The following is a 20,947-nucleotide window of genomic DNA, read 5'->3' as shown; positions in this document are numbered from 1 at the left end:
GCATTTGCACATGTGTACAAAGTATTGTTTATAATAGCCAAACAATGGGATATAACCACAATGACTGTGTATGGTTAATTATGGTGTGCCTAACACAGCCTGCTGTAGAAGAATGAGCTAGAGCTGTTATGCTGACATGAGAAGACCTTCCAAGATAAGTTAAGAGCAGGTTGCAGAATACATCTTCTGGTCCAAGCCTGTTTATGTTTCTTCAAACACCCCACAGATACTTATGAATACAAATGCGCAGAGACCCATTTGGAAAGATACCTACCAAACTGGTTTGAGAATAAGTCGAATTGGGGATGGAGCTAACAGGGGACTTTACCACTTCCCTCTGTATTATGTGAATATTCACAGAGAACCTCCATTCTCTTTCATCGGCACATTGTAAACATATGAGCATCTGAACAAAAATGACTCATGAGTAACAGTGAGAGCCAGGTGTTACTCCTGTCAATACTCGGTTGGGGACTGAGCAGAAGAGCTAAAGTCAGGTTAAGGATAAAACACAGGTCTGTGCCACACATGAAGTCTTTGGGGAGATCAGGAAAGCTTAAATCCCAGCCATTACCTACTTCTTCCCTGGGTTAGGAGGTACTGTTGTGCAGAAGTTGTCAAAGCTTGCCGAATTAGTCCCCCAGGGAGTTTGTTAAGAATATAGATTCCCAGGCCCTACTTGACACTTGTTGAATCAGAATCTTGGGCTAGAGTTGGGGGCTCCAGGGATGTGTAAAGCACTCCAGGTAAATCTGGATTTGGCCAGATTTGGAGACCATTGCTGTCTGCAGTACAAGCAGAAGTAGGACAGGCCCTGTTTTTAAGGCCTTTACTAAGTGAAATAGCAGAAGACAGTAATGTAAGTGCTTTCATGAGGCAGTATGGGGTTAGTCACCAAATGGATGGTCTAGATCAACACTGAAAGATCACCATACCAGGGAGACCACAGATGGCTTATGAAGGAGCTGGGACACAGTAGTATTATTAAAAGCTCACACACCAAGTATGGCACTAGCCTAAGTAATTTACTTACAAAGGTTGTTTATATACAGTGTTACAAAGAACTCTATGAGGTAGGTGCTGTGAATGTCTTCACTTTACAGATTGGAAAACCAGTTTAACAAAGTTAAGTAACATGTTACTTAACATGGTTAAGGAACATAGTTCCTACAGCTAGCAAGCGGTAGGTAAGGGGCCCTGGATGCCTGATGCCACTGTGCTATATTAAAATTGGGTGGGATTTGAGTTGATGGAAAGGAGGTAGGAGGGTTTTACAAGCATAGAGGACAGTGTAAGGAAAGGAACCTGGAAAAGATGAGAAGCAGTAACTAGGTAAATAGGAGAGCAAGTGTGATAGGCTAGGGCCAGGTGGTAGAAAGTCTTAAATGTCTGGTTAAGAGGATCCTATGTGGCAAATGCTCACAGGATCTGATATTTCGAAGCTGGCGAGAAATCTCTGATGACTTGAAAGGCAGCTTCTAGAAGGGAGTGTAATGTTTTCTCCATTTTGCCGCACGGTAAATATCTGTATGGTTAGAGAAATTGTGTCTCTTGTGCTTGCTGCCATATCCCCAGCACTTAGATAGCTCCTGGCACCAAGTAGCCATTCATTACAATTTGTTGAATAAATACATGAATGAAACATTTGGCTCAGAATCTGTATGAGAGACTTATTATTTATTCTGCCCAGTGAACCCCCAAATTTAACTTTTCATCTGTTTTCGCCTCCCTCCCCCACCAAGGCTGATGCCAGTTTTCCCCATTCCATCTAGGATCTTCCTTCTTTATTATTCTCTGCAAAGGTCAGAATTTTAAATTCTCAAGGAACTGTTCATTTGGTCAAAATCCCTCTTGTGGCCATCTCTGGTTGCCCCTTGCCCTTCTCACTACCTGCCACCATAGGGCCCCTAACCTTTCTCAGTTTTCCTGTGGAACTCTGGGCTGAGCCCCCTGCCTGGCAGAGGGGCTCATACTCTTCCCCGGCATAACCAGGCCTCATACTCTTACCTCCAAGGCCTTATGGTCTGCTGCCTTCTTAGACACCTTCACAGGGGAAAGCCCATCTAGGTCCTCAGTTTCCTTTCAGGGCTCTGCGGCCTGCCCCAGGCACACCTTCCCAGCCCCATCTGCACTGCTCTCTCAGATGGTTCCTCAGACAGGTTTTCTTGCTGCCACCAGCTAGATCATTTAGTTTGCCACCTTAGTACGCTCATCTGCCTGAGTGCCTTTCCTTTCTTCTTGGCCTCCTCAGAACCCTCCCACGAAGACTGCTCAGATCCTATCTCTACTTTCCTCACTTGCCCCCTTTGAATTATTGCTCTTTCCTCTAAACTGTTACCAATTAACTGTCACAAACAAGCAGCTTATCATGTATTACCTGTGACATCACTTTTATTGCTATCTTAAGGCAGTGTTACTGTGTTTTAGGGCACTGGGTTTTTTCTCCTTTTACATCTTCATACATCATCTATATATGTATGAGCATTAGATGTTCCATAAAAATGAATAGGTTTACTCATCTAGGTTTTTAAAAGTCAGACATGGGTAGCAAGATCTATAAATAGATTCCTTAGGAATCTACAAAAAAAGCTACTAAAACTAATAACTAATTTAGCAAAGTTACAGAATTCAAAATTAATGTGCAAAAGTCAGTTGTATTTCTGTATAGTAGCAAAAAAAATGGAAATGGAATTTTTAAAACAATTTTGTTTATAATAGGATAAAAACACTCAGGAATAATGTTAATGAAAAAAAAATGCAAGACCAGTACACTGAAAACTTCAAAACACTTCTGGGAGAAATGAAAGAAAGCCTGAATACGTGGAGAAATATGCTGTTTCATGGGCCAGATAACTCATTATTGTTAAGAGAGCAGGTTTTCCAAATTGATTTATAGATACAGCATAATCCCCAGCTGAATCTCAGCAGGCTTTTTGTGGAGTTTGACAAGCTGGTTCCAAAATTTACACAGAAGAGCAAATACATGGAATAGCAAAACGATTCTGAAAAAGAATAACAGAGTTGGAAAACTCATACCATCTAATTTCAAGACTTCACTGGAAAGCTACTACAGTCAAGACGATGTGGTTCTGGTAAATGGATAGGCATATAGATCAATAGGACAGAATAGAGACTCCACAAATAGACGCACAAGTACACAGTCAGTGGATGTTCAAAGAGACCAAAGTAACTCAAAAGGAGAAAAGGTAGTTTTCATCACATGATGTTGGGACAATCAGGCATTTATATGTAAAAGAAAGTGAACCTTGATTCATACTTGGCACCGTAAAAAGCAATTAACTTGAAATGGGTTACAGGCCTAAATGTAGAGCCTAAAACTATAAAACTGTTAGAAGAAAGCAGAAAAAACCTGTGACCTGAGGTAGGGCAAGGATTTCCTGGCAAGGACACAAAACCATGAGTAAGAAAAGAAATGATAAACTGACATCATCAAAATTTAAAATTTCTGTTCTCAATCGCTTCTCGGCCTTTTGGCTAAGATCAAGTGTAAAATTTCTGTTCTCTAAAGAACACTGAAAGAAAATGACAGGACAGCCACAGACTATGAGAAGATGCTTGTGGAAACATGAGCGAGGGCTTGCATCCAGAATATGCAAAGAACTCTCAAAACTCAGTACAGAAGAAAACAACCGGTGAATAATGAAGTGGACCTACTCTGTATGATCCAGTAATGGTGGACACATGTCATTATACCTTTGTCAAAATCTATGGATTGTACAACACAAAGGGTGAACTGTGGACTTCGGGTGGTGGTGATGTGTTGATGTAAGTTTATCCGTTGAAGAAATGGACCGCTTTGGTGCAGGTACTTTGATAGTGGAGGTTGTGTACATGTGTGGGGGCAGGTGGTATATGGGAACGCTGTTCTTTCTGCCCAATTTTTCTGAGTCTAAAAAATCAAGTCTTTTTTATTTTATTTTATTTTTTTAAGTCTTTTTTAAAAAAAGATATCTGAGCAGGCTTCAACAAAATAAACAGGGATAGCAAATAAGCAAATGAAAAGATACTGTCATTAGTTACTAGGGTTCAATGCAAATTGAAATACTGCTGCACACCTATCAATGATTTTTTTTTTAAAGCTGGTAATACCAAGTGGTGACAGGGATGTGGAGTGTTTAGAACTCTCCTATATTGCTAGTGGGAATGCAGAACGACACAGCCACTCTAGAAAACAGGTTAGTTTTGTTTTTAATAGCAATGATTGATTTTTTTAATGTTTTTATTTCTTTTTTGAGAGACAGAACGGGTGAGCAAGTGGGGGAGGGGCAGAGAGAGATGGGGACAGAGGATCTGAAGCAGGCTCTGTTGACAGCAGAGAGCTGGATGCAGGGCTTGAACTCATGAGCTGTGAGATCATGACCTGAGCCGAAGTTGGATGCTTAACTGACTGAGCCACCCAGGCAGTTTGTTTTTTAATAAAGTTAAAACTACATTTACAACACAACCCAGCAAATCTACTCTTAGTTGTCTACTCAGGAAAAAAGAAAGCTTGTCTAAGAAAAACTTATACATAAATATTCATAGCAGTATTTATAATGGTCCCAAACTAGAAATAACCTGAAAGTTCATCATCTGGTAAATGGATAAATAGAGTGCTTCCACATGATGCAATGTTTTCAGCAATAAAAGAGAAGACACTACTGATAACACACAGCAACATGGATGAATCTCAGGGGCATCATGCCAAAAGTAGCTAGTCACGAGACTCAGTACTGTATGATTCCATTTGTGCGGTATTACAGAAAGGGCAAAACTAGAGATTAGTGGTTGCCTGGGGCTTAAGAGTAAGGGATTAACTGCAGAGGAGCCCGAGAAAACTTTTTGGGGAGATAGAAATGTTCTAGATCTTAATTGCTGTGAGGGGTTATCCAGCTGTATACCTTTGCAAATGTATACATTCAAAATCATTGAACTGTACACTTAAAGTGAATTTTATTGTATGCATCTGAACCTAAATAAAATTCTTTTTTAAACAAGAAATGGGCAGAAAGACACTGGTATCTAAGACTGAAGTCAGGCAACATTAGAAGGAATTCTGTTTTTCTGCTGTGTGGTTGGTGTTTATCCACTTATTATGGATCTTTACCAAAAATTCCCCATTCCATCTTCCAGTTGGTGGGAGTTCATAAACAAATGTATAATGAGTGGCATTTCTCATGGAGCAAGATTGAGTTTGACAGCAAAGAATGGAGATTAATACTGGTCCATATCCACTCTAAGAAAAAGTAGCCCAGAAATCAGGGAACTTGACCATCGATGACACCTTTCTTTTTTTTTTTTTTTTTTTTTTAAGATTTATTTATTTTTGAGACAGAGCGACAGATTTCCTAAGCATGCTCTGTGCTGACAGCAGCAAGCCCAATGTGGGGCTCGAACTCACAAACTATGAGATCATGACCTGAGCCAAAGTCAGATGTTCAACCATCTGAGCCACCCAGGTACCCCTGCAACCATTTTATGCCAGTTACAGCCGTTTGGGTTCTCGAATGCTTGTTTGACACATGTTTGTGCATAAGCACATTACTAGCCAGGGTGTTGGGAGATGGGGGGAAGGATTTGATGTATTTGATACTGCACCAGAAAAACAAATGTTTACATGGCTCAATTTGGTTGTTTTACAGGTTCAGCTTGTTGGCTTAGATGAAGAGAGTTCAGAGTTTATTTGTCGAAACACTTTCGACCATCCTTACCCCACCACAAAACTCATGTGGATCCCAGACACAAAAGGTGTCTATCCAGACCTACTGGCAACAAGTGGCGACTATCTCCGTGTGTGGAGGGTAAGCAGGTGCTCAGTTAGCAGCCCGACCAATGGGCTTTCTCCATGTCAGCTGTTACTAAGCCCCGTGGAGTCACAGAGAACAGACTGGGGTTGGAGGCAGCGAGTGTCATTGTAGCCCGGCAGAAACCAAAGGTAGTGGATCTGGAATGACCTTGTTTGGCTCAGCAGATTTCTTAATAAATCTAGCCAAGATTCTTTGAAGTCCTGCTGCAGTCAGGCTCCAGTCAGCCCTGGAAACTTGAGGCTCAGTTAACCTGAGGAAATGAAGGTAAACTTCTGGGGGTGGGGTGGGGTGGGCGGGGCTATCTGAGCCTTCTTATTCTGTCTATAGCCAAGATATTTTTGAGTAAATTAGAAACAAAGGTGGGCCATTGATGCTAGTAAAGTATATGGTCGGATTGTGGAGCCTCACCTCTCTCAGCCAAGCTGGTCATCAGCAGCATCTCTTCTAGCCTGGAGGTATAGTGCCAGCCAGGCAGGGTACAGAGATTCTGGGTTGGACAAGGTGAGAAGACCTGTCCTCTAGGAAAATCGGGGGGTGAAAATTTGGAGAACAAAGCTGGGCAGAGGAAAAAGCTTGGAAAGAATTAGTGTTCAGGGAGTTCCTCTGGAATTTATTACTCTGTATGTTCTTCCCCTGTGTCTTCTGTTTAGTAAGGTATTGTCTAAACAGAGCTTTTAAAGGTTTTCTGTGAAGATAAGACTAGCTGATTTTTAAAAATTATTGTTCCTTCAGGTTGGTGAAACAGAAACCCGGCTGGAATGTTTGCTAAACAATAACAAGAACTCCGATTTCTGTGCTCCTCTGACCTCCTTTGACTGGAATGAGGTGGATCCTTATCTGTTAGGTAAGGGAACAAGGGAGTGCATATTCCAGTTTGAAGAAGCAAAGATACATTTCCTCAGATATAACACTAAGCCTGAGGTACATGCATGTATCCTAGATGGGGCCAAGACAGAAAGAGGCAAAATATGGAACGGGTCATGAATTCTTCATGTGGAGCGAGCTTCCCATGTGTGTATATCTAGTCAGCAGAGTCTAAGGTCCTGGGATAAGGATTAAATACTTGATTCTTGTTGGCTCTGCTGGCACCCTTCTCATGCTAGCAAGTATCCATGGCATGTCCTCTCCTGGGCTAAACAGAGGAGTAGGTGCAAGGAGGGAGGCCTCACTCTTGTCAGCCGTTGACTTGCACTGGCTGTTTCTAGGTACCTCCAGCATTGATACGACTTGTACCATCTGGGGGCTGGAGACAGGGCAGGTGTTGGGCCGAGTGAATCTTGTGTCTGGTCACGTGAAGACCCAGCTGATCGCGCATGACAAGGAGGTAATGATCCCATTCCTCTTCTGCTTTCCTCACCCGCTCTCTTGTGAGCTGCCTTCAGTTCAAGGTCAGACCGTTCTCTTACTATTCTACATAGTATGTGGAAAATCATAATAGAATGCCAATGTCTTCCTGTTGAAATTAAAAATGGTAATGTTTCAAAAATAGCAGTGAGCGACCCTTGTAAACTAATGTTTGTGTGGGGTTTTTTGGACTGATATAAACAACTTAATCTACCATGTGTAGTTTTTTGTGCCAGAGATTGCTGTTCTGTAATAATGAACTCTCTTATAGACAAGAACTCTCTTATAGATATTCAGAAATAACACTTATTTTGAAATATATTAATTTTTGGAAGGAAGTGGGGGAAAACCAGGTAGAGGGAAAATTTCTTGGCAGACAAACCTAAATCATTTTTTCTCTCAACTTGGCTTATGAAATTCTAGTATGTTCCTTAATAATTTTAATACGGTTTGGAATGGAATATGGCTTATTTTCATGGTGATGTTTCTCCTAATGTTTATTCGGAAAGCTGGGGGGAGCTTTTGTGATTGTGTTTGGATCAAAGCATTTTTCTGAGGAGTGCTTTTGGAAATGGGTCATAAATCTTTTCCTCTATGGAGGAAGCAAGCTGCTGCATGCTCCTTGTACTCTGATTTCCTGTGGGTAGTGTTTCCTTTTCTTTTCTCCCTTACCCTGCACAGCAAGGAGTATTAGTACAGATTTAAAAAAAAAAAAAAAAGAAAAGAAAAGAAAAAAAGCCTTGACCTCAGGTCAGACACTTGAGGTTGTCCTCAGAATGGGAAGATGGTGACCAGGCTATCACTCTTAGCAAGGGGTTGGTCTTTGGCTTTCTGTACCCCTAAGGGTAAGATCTGTTACAAGACTGCCGGACTTGGTTGCTGCTAAGCCAAAGGGCAAAGGAACGATTTGTCCTACAGAGAGGACCAGTAAGGAACTTCTGGAAGCCCTCTTGGCATCAAGTGGAACAGTTTGCTATATTTTAGTTACGTGACAACATAGCCTGCTCTTCTCTGTCAGGATCCAACCCAGACAACTAGAACTACCCTACATATTTAAACTCGGGCTTTAACCTAGGGCATTGCCCACAGAGACCCTGGTGAAGCTGGAAAGCCACACTGGCAGCAGTGAGGTAATGGGGAGAATGGGAGCAGTGGGGAGCTGCTACTGTCTGTCGACTAGAGGAGCCGGGAACCAGGGTCTGTGTCTCCCTGGCAGAAGCTAAAACCATGGAGAGGATACAGCCACTGCCAGAGACACTTGAGGAACAGAGAGAGGGAATGAGAATACCTTAGCTTCTCCCTACCAGGAGCAAGGACCAGGAATGGGTCTTAACAGCAAACTGACCCTGGGTCAGCACCCTGGCTCTCAGAGAAGCAGTGACACCTCCTAGGCCTTTGCTTTTCTCACTCTGCCTCTCTCTGTCAAAGTGGAGACTTGTGAGGAGGCTCTAGTTGCTGCCTGCCGCAGAATGTGGAGGAGGGTAGCAGGAACTTTCACCTTCCCTTGTTTTATGACGAAATTCGCAGTGGAGCACGGCTGAAAGAGCAGTCACTCAGAGCTGGGAGAGCTTTACACGTTCGGCCACATTGCCTGCAGCGATGCAGCTGTGGTGTCCCTGTCCCCAGGAGTTACCTGGAGCCAGCCCGTGGGGTACGCATCCTGTAAACAGCCCTTGCCCTAATGTAGCCGGACAGTGCTAGACAGAGCCCAGACCTGCCAGGCCTCATTGTGATGACCGGCCCGGTTTGCATTTGAACCACTCCTAATTCCTACTGTAGAAAGAGAAGCTCAATTTCTTCATCGTCAGCCAGAGAAAAAGGAGTTTATGAGGTTGAAGAGAAATAGATGCTCCTTTGGCACTGTCCCTTGCTGGAGTGACAGTAGTGGAGATGCCACTTATGTCTCCCAGAAGTCAACTGTTACTATCCTTGACCCCAGAAGATCCTTGGCATTTGTTTTTCAGTTTTTTCCTCTCTCTGCTCTGGCTCTGGCTTTGTCTGTCTCTTCTCATCCCTTTCTTTCTCTGAAGCTCTCTGTTGCTCTCTGCCTCTGATACTTCATAGATATTAGAGGTGTGCAATGTTTGCAGCAAGTAATAAATGCAGAAAATAATTATTCAAAACCTAAATTGATTCACTTCTCAACACAGACCAACTAGGAGAAGAAGCCGAGCATGTCCTAGGATAAGTGAGTGACACTAAACCTCTTTGTGAATATAGGAACACCTGAGTCTCCCATGATTCAAAACTGCTATTACTTGTTTCTTGAAAATGAGTCTCAGGTCCAGGTTTCACAGCAGAACCAGCCTGGCAGCTATTAAGTGGCCACTGGACGGCTGCTTCCACCTCTCAAATTGATGGCCTTAATGTGGTGGTCATGGATCTGTCTCTGATCACGCACAGACAAAAGCCACCAAAGCCCAGGAAATAAATGTTTCAATTTTATAGTGTGGCAGAAGACAGCTACTGGCTTGCAGCATACAGAATACTTGCTCAGACTTGTGCCCTGCTGCTCAGCAGGGTATGTGGTCTTTGCTTTATCACCAGGGTGGGAGGAAAAAGACTTGGAAGGGCAGGAATGCAGGAAGAAGCCGGCCAATTTGTGTAGCAGAATGATCTTCATTCTTTGGAACATCACTGATGTTAGAGCTCTCAGCTGCCAGTATTCACAGATACTGTTTGGCTTTACTTACCTCCTCCTGTGTCTTGAAGTGGGGGGGGTGGTTAGGTGAGCTAGGGATAGCGGAATTCCCTGCTACCGGAAAAGAAGGTGACGGATCTGAATCTGACTGAAACTTCTTATTCACCAACAGGTCTATGATATTGCATTTAGTCGGGCTGGGGGTGGCAGGGACATGTTTGCCTCTGTGGGCGCTGATGGCTCCGTGAGGATGTTTGACCTCCGCCATCTAGAACACAGCACCATCATTTATGAAGACCCACAGCATCACCCACTACTTCGGCTCTGCTGGAACAAGCAGGACCCGAATTACCTGGCCACCATGGCCATGGATGGAATGGAGGTGAGTGCCCTGCTTCAGGCTGACATAGGCCTGGCCACCTAACGGTGGGACTGCTTAGTATATCTAGAAGAGTGGCTCTCAGCTCGTGGCAGTTTTCTCTCCAGTGGATTTTTGGAAATGTCTGGAGACATTGTGGGTTGTCCCAACTTGGGGGCAGGGGACGGTGCTACCAGTATCTAGTAGGCAGATGCCAGGGCTACTGGAATCCAGTGATTCTGGATGTCCGAGTTCCCTGCACACCTGTTGCCAGGTTAAACAACCACCGAGCATGTGTCAATGGCATTGCTTGGGCCCCGCATTCATCCTGCCACATCTGCACTGCAGGTAATCATGGTGGCAGGGGGTGGGGAGGAGCAATGGGGAGGGAGAGGTCAGGAGAGCTTCTTCTTGTCTTGTGCATCCTGCAATGCACACAAGAGCCCCCAGTAACGAATGATCTTACCCCAAATGTCAAGAGTGGTAAGATTGAGAAAGCCTGATCTAGAACAAGGACCGCATGTTAAGAACTTTTACTGTTTGGAGCACTGGAGTTGGAGCCAAGAAAAGCAGTGTCTAAAAAGTAAACCAAATCATATGTGCTTATGGTGCTGAGCAGAGAAACAGGCGGTTATCCCCTTCTCGAGTCTGGACAGATTCTTCCAGCTTTAGCAAACACACATGGCAATGGCAACTCTCTGTGGCCTGTTGCTTGATAAAAGCAGTGAAGTGTGGGTGGAGATGATACAGTGATGAACTTTTGGTGAAGCCAGTCCCTCAGACTTCTTACATTTCACTTTCTGCTTTGGGGGTTGTGGGAAGAGGGCTCTCATTCTGTCAGCTGAACATGCACAGAATTCTTAGCACAGGTATCTAATAGGACTTGGTGGATTATCCAAATTCATGTTACCTCTCCTGCTTCTCACCTTTAGTTCAAAGGCCCTATGTTGTTTGAGATACAGACTATAAACTACCTGGGTCTTTTTCTTCCTTTCTCAATCCTATCGCTGCTTTTGGGACCAAGACCCTCTTGTCTGTAATGGTCTTTAATCCACAAATGGACAAGTTATGCTTTCAAATTTTTTTTTTTTCTTGTGTAGTGTCTTATTTTCCTGTTACACCCTGAAGTTCCGGGGCCTTTTACTTGTTATTTCTGCAGGTAGTGATTCTGGATGTCCGAGTTCCCTGCACACCTGTTGCCAGGTTAAACAACCACCGAGCATGTGTCAATGGCATTGCTTGGGCCCCGCATTCATCCTGCCACATCTGCACTGCAGGTAATCATGGTGGCAGGGGGTGGGGAGGAGCAATGGGGAGGGAGAGGTCAGGAGAGCTTCTTCTTGTCTCCGTAGAAGTGTAATCCTTAACTATTTTCTAAGGATGGTTTGAGAACTTTAACAAAGGAACTCAATTTGGAGCTTCCCTCCACTTGTGAAATGGAAGCATTCCAGATTTCCAGATGACCTTGTATCTCCGTGATAGTGGAGCTTCTTCTGTATACCGTTCACATCATGTATCAGTTGTAGGCTGTGCCTCACACTGATACTCCCTGGGGACACAGAACGAACTTGCAGTGGGCTCTGGGTGTGTTGAAGGCACTACATGGCCTGATCAGTAGTGTGTGACTTGTAGTCCCCATCTCACCATTTGCCAGACCAAAAACTGTACCCCTTAAAAATATGCTGGTTGTGAGTGTGCTTTTATTCTGGAAATAATATGAGTCTGTTATTAAAAATTAAAACAATACCGAGGTATATGAAATAGGAAGGTGAAAGTTATCTTTTCTCCTTCCTGCCCTATTTCTGCCTCAGTCCCATTCTCTGTAGAGGTGACCTCTAACAACAACGTGTCTCTTTGAGACCTTTTTATGTGGGTGCATGCATACACACATCCCCTGGTATGAATGTCTGTCCCTTTATTTTATAAAGACAGGATTCCGCTCGCCCCGTTGTGTTCTGCTCCTTATCTTTTTCATTTTCAGTGCCTCAGGTTTCCCTCTAACATACTTTTCCCTCTCCTCGCTAATCAGTAGCATCCTCATTTTCTGGTTCATTATGGAGCCAAAGGAGCAATGTCGTTTGGTGGTTTTCTGCTATTTTAGTATTAATTTGGAAGGCATGAAACTTGTCCTGTTTTTGGCCCTCTGCTCATGCCTGTATGTCATTGAGGAGCAGTTGGGGGCCTGTGGCCTGTGCACCTCGGGTTGCGGTCTGACTCCTTCATTGTTGCCTTCTTTTTCCCCCAGGGGTGTGGGTAGGGAAGGGTGAGACAAGGAGAAAAGAAAGATGTTGTCCATTGTTTGTGGAGAACAGTACCAGTGCCCCCCAGTAGAAACCCATCTTCTGCTCCTGGCAGCTGCCTTTGTCTGGCTCGCTACTATGTATGTTGCACCTGTTTTGAGTCCCTTCAGGTGAAGGAGCTGTGGCTGAAGAATGTGCTTGGTTGAGAGCGGCACCGAGGAAAAGGAACTTAGTCCTTTAGAGGTCCTGAATGTTGCAAATAAACCCCCAGGGTTCCTGACAGAGGTTGTCCCTGGGAAGGGCCCAGGTTGTCCGGCCTTGGTAGAAGGCTAGTGTTGCCCACATGAGCCTGGCCTGTTAGGGCTTAGTTTATTCAGATCTACTGTGTATCAGAGACAGGTTTTCACATCAGGATGGGCTGGTGGGATCAGGGGACACCATGGTATTGAAGGTCATTGCCTCTTTATTTTTCGTCTCTGAAATTAAGAACTTATTATTTTGATTATAAAAGTAAATAACCACATTACAGATCACTTATCAAATAGAAAAAAGTAAACCTAATTCATTACTTTGCCATCCTCATAATACCGATGTTTTCATTTGTATATATTTTCTTCCAGTCATTTTTCATGTGCTTATTTATTTTTGTTAAGGTTGTTACCTTCTTTCTGGTATTTCCCAGGGCACTTTTCTAGGGAAAATTGTTTTTAATAACATGTGTCCACTCAGCACTTTATCTCGTCTGATAACAACACCTCATCGAACTATAAAAGTCCATAAAACGGGGTAAAATCCCATTAAGTCGAATCATTAGAGAGGTACCTTTAATCGCTGAAATCCTTTGAGTGGCTGAAAATGACGTGTTTGGGGATCATTTTTTATCCCATCATCCTTTCTTGATGTTGCCCCAGGTGACAGGTGCCCTTTAAGTCCCATTCTACCATCTCAGCTCTGCTGCAGCGAATGGGGCCCTGGGACACATCAGAGGCCTTGCTCCGAGTCCTGGCTTTGCCATTCCCTGGCTGCATAGCTCCGTGGTTTGGGGCAAGTTCCTTAACATTTCTGAATCTCAGTTTCTTCATCTATAAAAAGGGGGCTTAAAATAAAACCTCCCTTGCTGGGGTCTTGGTGAGCAAATGCTTCGTGAACTGTGATACCTCCACCTACCCCAGGTGCTGGGATCATTACCCTCCTGACTTGTGACCTTGCTTGCTGGCTTTCTCTGTCACTAGCGGATGATCACCAGGCTCTCATCTGGGACATCCAGCAAATGCCCCGGGCCATCGAGGACCCTATCCTGGCCTACACAGCCGAAGGAGAGATCAACAACGTGCAGTGGGCATCGACTCAGCCTGACTGGATTGCCATCTGCTACAACAACTGCCTGGAGATACTCAGAGTGTAGCACTGGCGGCGCCTTGCCCACGTGGCAGGGGCTTGTGTGTTTCCTGCCTCTGCCCCGTCCCCAAAGTAAGAAGCGACGTGTTTCTGGTGGCCAGTATGTCTTTCATTGCTTTGCACCACTGTTACCAGAAGCTGCTCTAGGAGTTCCTGGCCAGTCATCCCAGCGCTGTCTGTGCCAGACTCAGTGCTGTCGGCGCCTCCTCAGCCCAGGGCTGAGTTTTAAGATGTTCTCTCCTTTCCTCTTCTCCTTTGGTTCCTCCATTAAACTTTTCTATGTATTTGTTTGTCAGCTGTTGTGTTAATGAGCATTACAGGCACTGGCTGTGTTTGTATTCATCTGTCCCAGATGTCTCTTCTCTGTCTGCTGCCTAAGGCAGCAATCTGTGTCCATGTCATGTTAGCACTTAAGTGGGAACAATACCAATTTGGAGTTTTTTCTTCTTATTATCAATGTCTTTAACAAATTTCAACTTTGTATATTTTTTACCTATCAGGCTAATTTTTTTATGAAAAGAATTTTACTCTTCCTGGTTTCTGCCTTTGTTTCCTAGTCCACCCTCTTAGCACTTCCTCTCTCCCCTCAGTGCCTGGATCTGGCACTGGGCCCTTGACCCCATGAGCAGTTTGCCTTCTTGAATCACTGAGCGCAGCATACCTGACCAGGAGTCCCAAACCACCCCGGTGCTCTGAAGTCGGCCAGCTCTCTCACCTTGTCTCAGCCTGCCTCTTCGCAAGGGCATTCTGGGCTCCAAAACAGACACTGGAAGCCTTCTGTTACTTCCTCAAGTACCTCTGTCCAGCCCCGGTGGGACCTACTGGGAACGTGTTAGAGCTGAGAGAGACGGCATGCCTGACTTGAAGGGAATGGTTTCAGGAAAGCTGAGCTTAGAGTGCATTTCCAGCACACAGTTTCCTAGTCTGTTCTTCTCTCCAGATGTGAGTCTCAGACCATTTTCTTTCATGGCTTGAATGATAGACAGGCACAATCTGTAAGCTGGTCTTTATGATCTCTGTTTGGTTAGTTTGCTGTGACTGGTGGTTGGCCACTCTTGGAGCGCCGTGGGGTGAGAGAGTCCTGCTTGAGAGGCACATCATCAGTGCATCTGATCCTGAACGAGGTCTCCTGTCCAGTGTGGGAGACCGTCAGCCCCTGGAAGGAGCACAGCCTAATAGGCTGTGATAATCCCTGGCCGTCAAGTGAATAGATAGCTGCAGGCCAGCCAGTTTGTGCATACCTGTTACCTTCCCACCCCATTCAGGTTCTGAGCAGTATTGGACTTGCAGGCCGCAGTGTCTGTTTCCGTTATGTGGGTGAGTTCCATGGAGGGGGCTTGTGTGTGATTCCAGTGGAAGATGAGTCTTTGGGCAGGTGGAGTTTGGGACATGCTCAGAGCCCGAGGGGACTTCGGTCTGTTGTGTTCTGCCACAGGTTTTTGAGCCCCTCTAAGTTGCGCATCTGTTCAGTAGGAGAGTCGCAGACCTCAAGGCTGGTGGTTTTGTCTGCTTGGGCTCTCACCTGCGCTTGAGAAACAAAACAGTTTTGTTCTCCTGGGCCCTTAAACTCTTTTGGTCGAGCCTTCTTTTCCAGAGCAGATGTATTTGTATCCCTAATTTGTATCACGGCTCTTCGCTTTACTACACGGGGGCTCGTTCAAAAAAGGGGGCTCTTTTCTTAGTGTATTTCCCCTCCTTTTTCACTTTATTATTCTGGATTTGGGGCTCGTTAGCTTGCCATCCATTTGAGGTTGACTTTTCTGCAGTTGCTACCAGATTTGCTCTGTGTCATTTGGCAGCGTGAAGCGAGCAGTTCTTGGTCAGAACCCTCCTCTGTTTGCAATTGTATTTGCTGGTTCCAGGGTCCTTCTTAAGGGTAGCAAGTCTGAGTTGATGGTTGCTTGCTTTAGGAGGCCATCATGTCCTTACCATGGAAAAGGGCCTGAAGTGGAGGTCAGAGGTGATAGGAGGGGCTGGGCCTGCTGGGGCACTGAGTTCTAAGTTAAGATTCCTGATCTGCACTTAAATGTGGTCTGAATGGGGAGAGGATTTGTCGACCGGAACTCAAAAACAAGGGAAAGATATTAGCCAATAGTAATTAGAATATGTTTGCATAATTTTGTTATTTACTTTGGAAACCAACAACTTTTGGTGGTGGTTTTCCCTTGCCCTGTGGACTCCCTGCCCACTCACCCCTCCCTAGGCCCTGCAATGCAGTCCTCCTCCTGACATCCCACCTGGGGCCCAGGTGAGACTCCCCAGTCTCCCTGAGCAAACACACACACACAGTCACAGTTGCTGAGATGCTGGTATTTTGATCAGCTCTCTTTGCCCTCTGTTTTTACCAGAGGCCAGATGGCCCCATGGCTGAGGGGGGGATTTCTGTAGTCTCAAGATTTAGAAAGCCTCTTAGTCAGGCATGCTCCAGGAAATGGAGATCTGTTGTGGTCTCAAAAGTGAGTGTCTATTTAATTTGTTTAGATTTTCAAATTGACACCCAGAGGGAATGGGTGGGAGGCTCTGCATCTGTTGTCCTCTGGTGTGAGAGGAGCAGCGGCCAGGACTTCCCTGGGAAGGCCAGGCAGCAGTGGCGTGTCTGGGCTCTGCTCTCCTGGTGGTGGCCCTTTGATGTGCTCCTGCACCCTGAGCCGAGGCTGCTTCTGGTTTCTTTGTCTGAGGGGTGGGAGAGGTGCTGAATAAATTCGGCCTAAGGTACCACATCAGAGAGTTGGTGAATGGGTACAAGTCCTTCAAGGACTTGAGCGTTTACACCCAGAAGGGTTGGAACTCTCTCCTTCCAGGGAGGAATGAGACAGCAAGTTGAGGACTTGAAGAGGGGAGATACTTGATAACTGGGTGAGAATTTCTTAACAGAACGAGGATCAACTCTCAAAGAACTGGTTAAGATTTGGAAAGAAACAGAAAAAATTGAGACTCCTACGAGGTTTTGATGATAGTTTTGGCTGAAATTTTCAGAGGAGATTTAGGATTGGGGAGAAAGTCAATGGTAAGTGTTTCTTTAGATCTAGGGAGAAAATATTAAAGGGCAGGAAAGGTCTGAGGTGGCCATGGAATGAGACTGTGCCCTCGGCTTGTGTCAGCCTTTCTGGGCCATTCATCGGGTATGACCTGGGTAACTGGGGACAGGAGCCTCTTCCTGCAGTAGTGCAGCCATAGGTGATGTCTGGTGGCAGAAATCTGTAGGTGTTGGGAGTCCCGTGACCATTCCAAACCATGGCTTTTCTTGGTTGTAGATTTGTACAGAGCAGAGGAAGCAGAGGTTATAACCAGTCATGCCTACTTTTCTCCCCCTCCTTTTTCTTTTCTCTTCCTCTGGCCTTGCCACCATGGAACTTTCTCCCTGCTGCAGCCTGGGCCTCGAATTCTGAGGCTGTAAGAACAGTGGGAGCTGCAGGGTTTACCACACATGGGAGGGGCAGCTCCCTGTAGTCCTGCCACCTTCCCCAGTTTGAGAATATGGCAGCTCCTTTGCCTCCTGGCTTGGAGTAAGGGAGACCATTCAAGTAGACGCCTCTCTCAAAGCAGACACTTCCCTTTACTCTCTGCACTCCAGGATGAGGAAGGAGGGTCATGCCTGGCACTTAGGTTGTGATTTCCCAGGGAGGAGAGCTAAGCTGAGTAGTCACTGTGAACCCTGGACAAGGCTCTCTGTACTGGCTGGGCCAGCTGTCCAGAGCGTCTCATGTTGCAGAGCCTTGCCCACCTCTCCCACCTGCACCCTTTTCTCCCACCATTGTCATTGCCGCTGGCACTCAAAGTCAAAGGTGTGGCTACACAGTTATGGGTCCGGTCCTCTCAGGCTACTTTGTGGATATTATTTTTTTTAAGTATGGAAACATGCAGGTGCCTTCCCAGAGAGGCTTAGACTGGTGTATCAAACCAGAAACAGCTAAGCTAGTGAAAGGATGAACTCAAGAAGAAAGATGTTGGCAGTCTGTGTAACAGCTGGAAAACTCACAAGGACCCACCTTGAGGACAACCCAGTGAATATGGACTTGTGGTGTCTGCTGTTTAAGAGAAATGTTCTCACCTGGGGTTGGCTGTGGTAATACAGTGTGTGACAAAACTTGGTGACCTAAAGCTTTGACTTGCTTGAGTTGAGAATGAATCACTTGCTTGGGTTTCTGTGTATATTATGACCCTGTCAGTGACTCCCCCCACCCCCACCCCCCCGCCCCGAGTGTGAACTTGTAGCATGATTGTACAAACCTCTATGTAGAAAATGGAGATTTCTTATTCTCTGAAATGTTAAGCTCTAGCCAATCAGTTTCTGCCCCCTTTAGCCTAGTATGTCTGAACTTAATTTCTTATTATATATTTAAGCTTTTCCTCTATACTCTAGGTTTTGTGACATCCCATGGTCAGGTGGAGAGGAAGCTGCCCCCTTGCAGAACTGTACTATCACCATTTTTCTTTTTAAAATATTATTATCACAGGATTGATTGTACACAGGGCTTGTAATAAATGTTAACACTGTGCTGTGAAACCACAATGGTAAATCTCCATTGAAGGCTACTTCAAAGGCACCTGAAAGTGGAGTGTTGCATCTATGACTTTATTTCTTGCTTCCTGAGTATATTAAACCTAATTTTCACCCTTTCATTCTGTTTCAGCCTCCTGTATAAGAAGTACCGTATTTTCTGCCCATCATACTTTGTAATAAAACTTGAACATGTATAGACTGAATTTCTTCTTGTAATGAATTCAGTTCTTCCCATTCTGCCACTGTGGGCACATTCCAGAGACTCTGGCTGAGGGATTAGAGTCTGCCCCAGCCCATCACACTATCTGACAGCCTGACTCATCACCTTTAACCAAACACAGAGCATCTACCCTATGCCAGGGGCCATGGCCCTCAAATTACTTGCAGTCTCCCAGAGGAGACATCCACATAAACAGTTACTGGCAGTGTTACGCAATAATGGGTATGTTTAGGCTTACAGGCTGCCTCCTGAGGAGGACGTGATCACCTGGGTGATCTGAGTAGGAGCCAGAGGAGGTCAGGGAAAACTTCACAAGATGAAGGATGTTTGAACTGGGTTTTGAAGGCTGAGTAGGAGTTCTCCGGGAATAGGGAAAGATATTTAAGGCAGAGAGAATATCCACATACAACTCTAGAGGCAAGAAATAATATGGCCATATTCAGAGAAATAGAAGTTGATACGGAGTTTTGTATGGGGAATGGCAGGAAATGAGGCTAGAGAGGTAAGCAGGAGCCAGATGAAGCAGAATCTTTTGTGCTTTGCAGAAAGTTCAGGCCTTAACTCCTATATGAGACTTTGGAAAATTTACATAGAGGGAAGTCATGCTCAGAATTGCACTTTAGGAGGCCATGAAAAAAATGCCTGAGTAGGAGGTGAAATGGAGTCAGTTCACCTATTATAATAATCAAGATGAGAAAAAGTAAAAGCCTGAACTAAAGCAGGAACAGCAGGAAGGAGAAGACAGGGCATAACTGAAGAGACTTAAGAGATGGGGTAATAAGATTCAGTGAACTATTGGCTGTGAAAGATGACAAATGATAACTCCCAGACCCTCGGGGTTTGGACACCAGGTTCTGATGGCTAACTAGGGTTTCCGCGACCAGGCCAGTTTGCTCAGCCTACGCCCCAATTTGGTAGGAGGGAGGAGTGCCTATCCCCACTGCTATTCAAATGCTCCGGGTCCTAGACAAACGCTCCCTCCGTTTATTTTCATTTTCATTCTGTGCTCATGTTTAACCATTTCAAGGGAAGAGAAGAAGGGCAAATTGTGATTGATGCCATGAGGCAGTATTTGGCAAGTAGTTGCCATTGTGTTGGAAGCGTTGATCCGGGGATGGCAGTGAGTCTGGGAAAGAAGTGTGCAACTCTAAGAGTTTAAACTGTGTGGCAAAATAAGCACCTTCTGGCTCTGTTAGAATTGTGCTGTATGGTCTGACAACATGTATTTTATGGGAAATATGAGATTCCTGCTCTTTGTTTTTTAAGGGGAGAACTGGGAGAGGCAATACTGGCATTATTCATCTTGATAGCCTGGGCTAAGCTGCAGGAACAAACCCCCAAGCCTCGGACTGAACACGACAAAATTTTACTTTTTGCTTACATGAAGTTCTTTGGAGGTTGGTCAGCTAGATCATCCAGAACATGTGGGAGGGAGAGATACGTTTTTCAAGATAGGGTCTGGAAGTGGCTTACTCACTTCTGCCCGTATCTGCCAGATTTAGTCACATGATTCCAAGGAAGGTCAAGAAGGATCATCTTCCTGTGTGCCTTGGAAGAGGAAATAAAAGTGGCAGATAAATAGTTATATCTCTGTCATACCATGACTTCAATGATCCTGAACACCAGGCTCTAGAATGGTTCAGTCATCTGTGAATTTATCTTGAGACCAGTTAAGTATTAGCTCAGACTGAGAAAGTAAAACTCCGCCCTGCTGTTCATCACAGATAGAGACACAGATAAAAGCAGCTGCAAAGTTAACAAGAAACAATATTTCTCCCAAGCATATCTGTGTCATAACAGTGACTACTTTTTTTTTTTAATTCACTGAAAAACTTTGTTCTCTAAAATCATAGACTGTCAGAAAGTTTGCTGTTTGAAATGATATCTGTGAGAGTGAAGACCTACAGTCTTGCTTGGAGAATCCAAATCACTGGCAGAGAAGCAGCCTTGATTTCCAGCCAGGTATAGAACCTCAGAGCAGGGGTTTTTGAATATAGCATTCCCCACTTAGCTTTGTAGTTTCCACAGAAACTAAACTCTGTCTGCTTTGCAGTCCAGAACTGATGTTCACCCACTTTTCATACAGCTCTGTGTTCCTTTGAGCCTATCAAATTCTATTTCATTAAAATTTCGCCTAACCTCCACCTTTGTCCATACTATATGTATACTAGTACATATACTATATTATAATTATCTTTTCCTTTGTTTGGTGAGACACCCCACCATCCCTATGGTGCACAGTTTTCCTTGTTGCAATGAGTCTATAGTCTGACTTTGTTGAACTACAGATTTGCCTTGGTAGACTTAGGCTGATTGGACAAGGGCAACCTCAAACTTCACTTTGGCCTTTAGGCTTATTTGCAATTATAAATTCTCTTAATTTGCTTTTTGCTATTCAAAGTAACATTTATATTAAACTATATTTTTAAATTACA

The 20,947-nt window shown here is 44.6% G+C and overlaps 1 protein-coding gene across 2 annotated transcripts in view; it reads left to right on the top strand.

Annotated features, from left to right (window-relative positions):
• Positions 1–18,495, top strand: part of DCAF7 (DDB1 and CUL4 associated factor 7) — a 31,008-nt gene extending 12,513 nt beyond the window's left edge. Inside the window, exons 2-8 of one of the 2 annotated variants that reach the window (XR_009255314.1) lie at positions 5,643–5,801; positions 6,540–6,651; positions 7,013–7,131; positions 9,965–10,174; positions 11,310–11,427; positions 13,623–13,860; positions 18,423–18,495. Coding sequence is in view for 1 of the 2 variants with exons in the window: in XM_058705100.1 (XP_058561083.1) it covers positions 5,643–5,801; positions 6,540–6,651; positions 7,013–7,131; positions 9,965–10,174; positions 11,310–11,427; positions 13,623–13,795 (891 nt within the window). In the remaining variant the exon portion in view is untranslated. Of the gene's footprint in view, positions 1–5,642; positions 5,802–6,539; positions 6,652–7,012; positions 7,132–9,964; positions 10,175–11,309; positions 11,428–13,622 lie in introns of both variants that reach the window. The other variant, XM_058705100.1, reaches the window with a different exon arrangement.
• The last annotated feature ends 2,452 nt before the right edge of the window (positions 18,496–20,947 follow it).

The sequence above is a fragment of the Neofelis nebulosa genome, chromosome 16, assembly GCF_028018385.1.
Source record: "Neofelis nebulosa isolate mNeoNeb1 chromosome 16, mNeoNeb1.pri, whole genome shotgun sequence".
Classification (NCBI taxonomy): Eukaryota; Metazoa; Chordata; class Mammalia; order Carnivora; family Felidae; genus Neofelis; species Neofelis nebulosa.
This window is presented reverse-complemented; position numbering and strand designations above follow the sequence as displayed.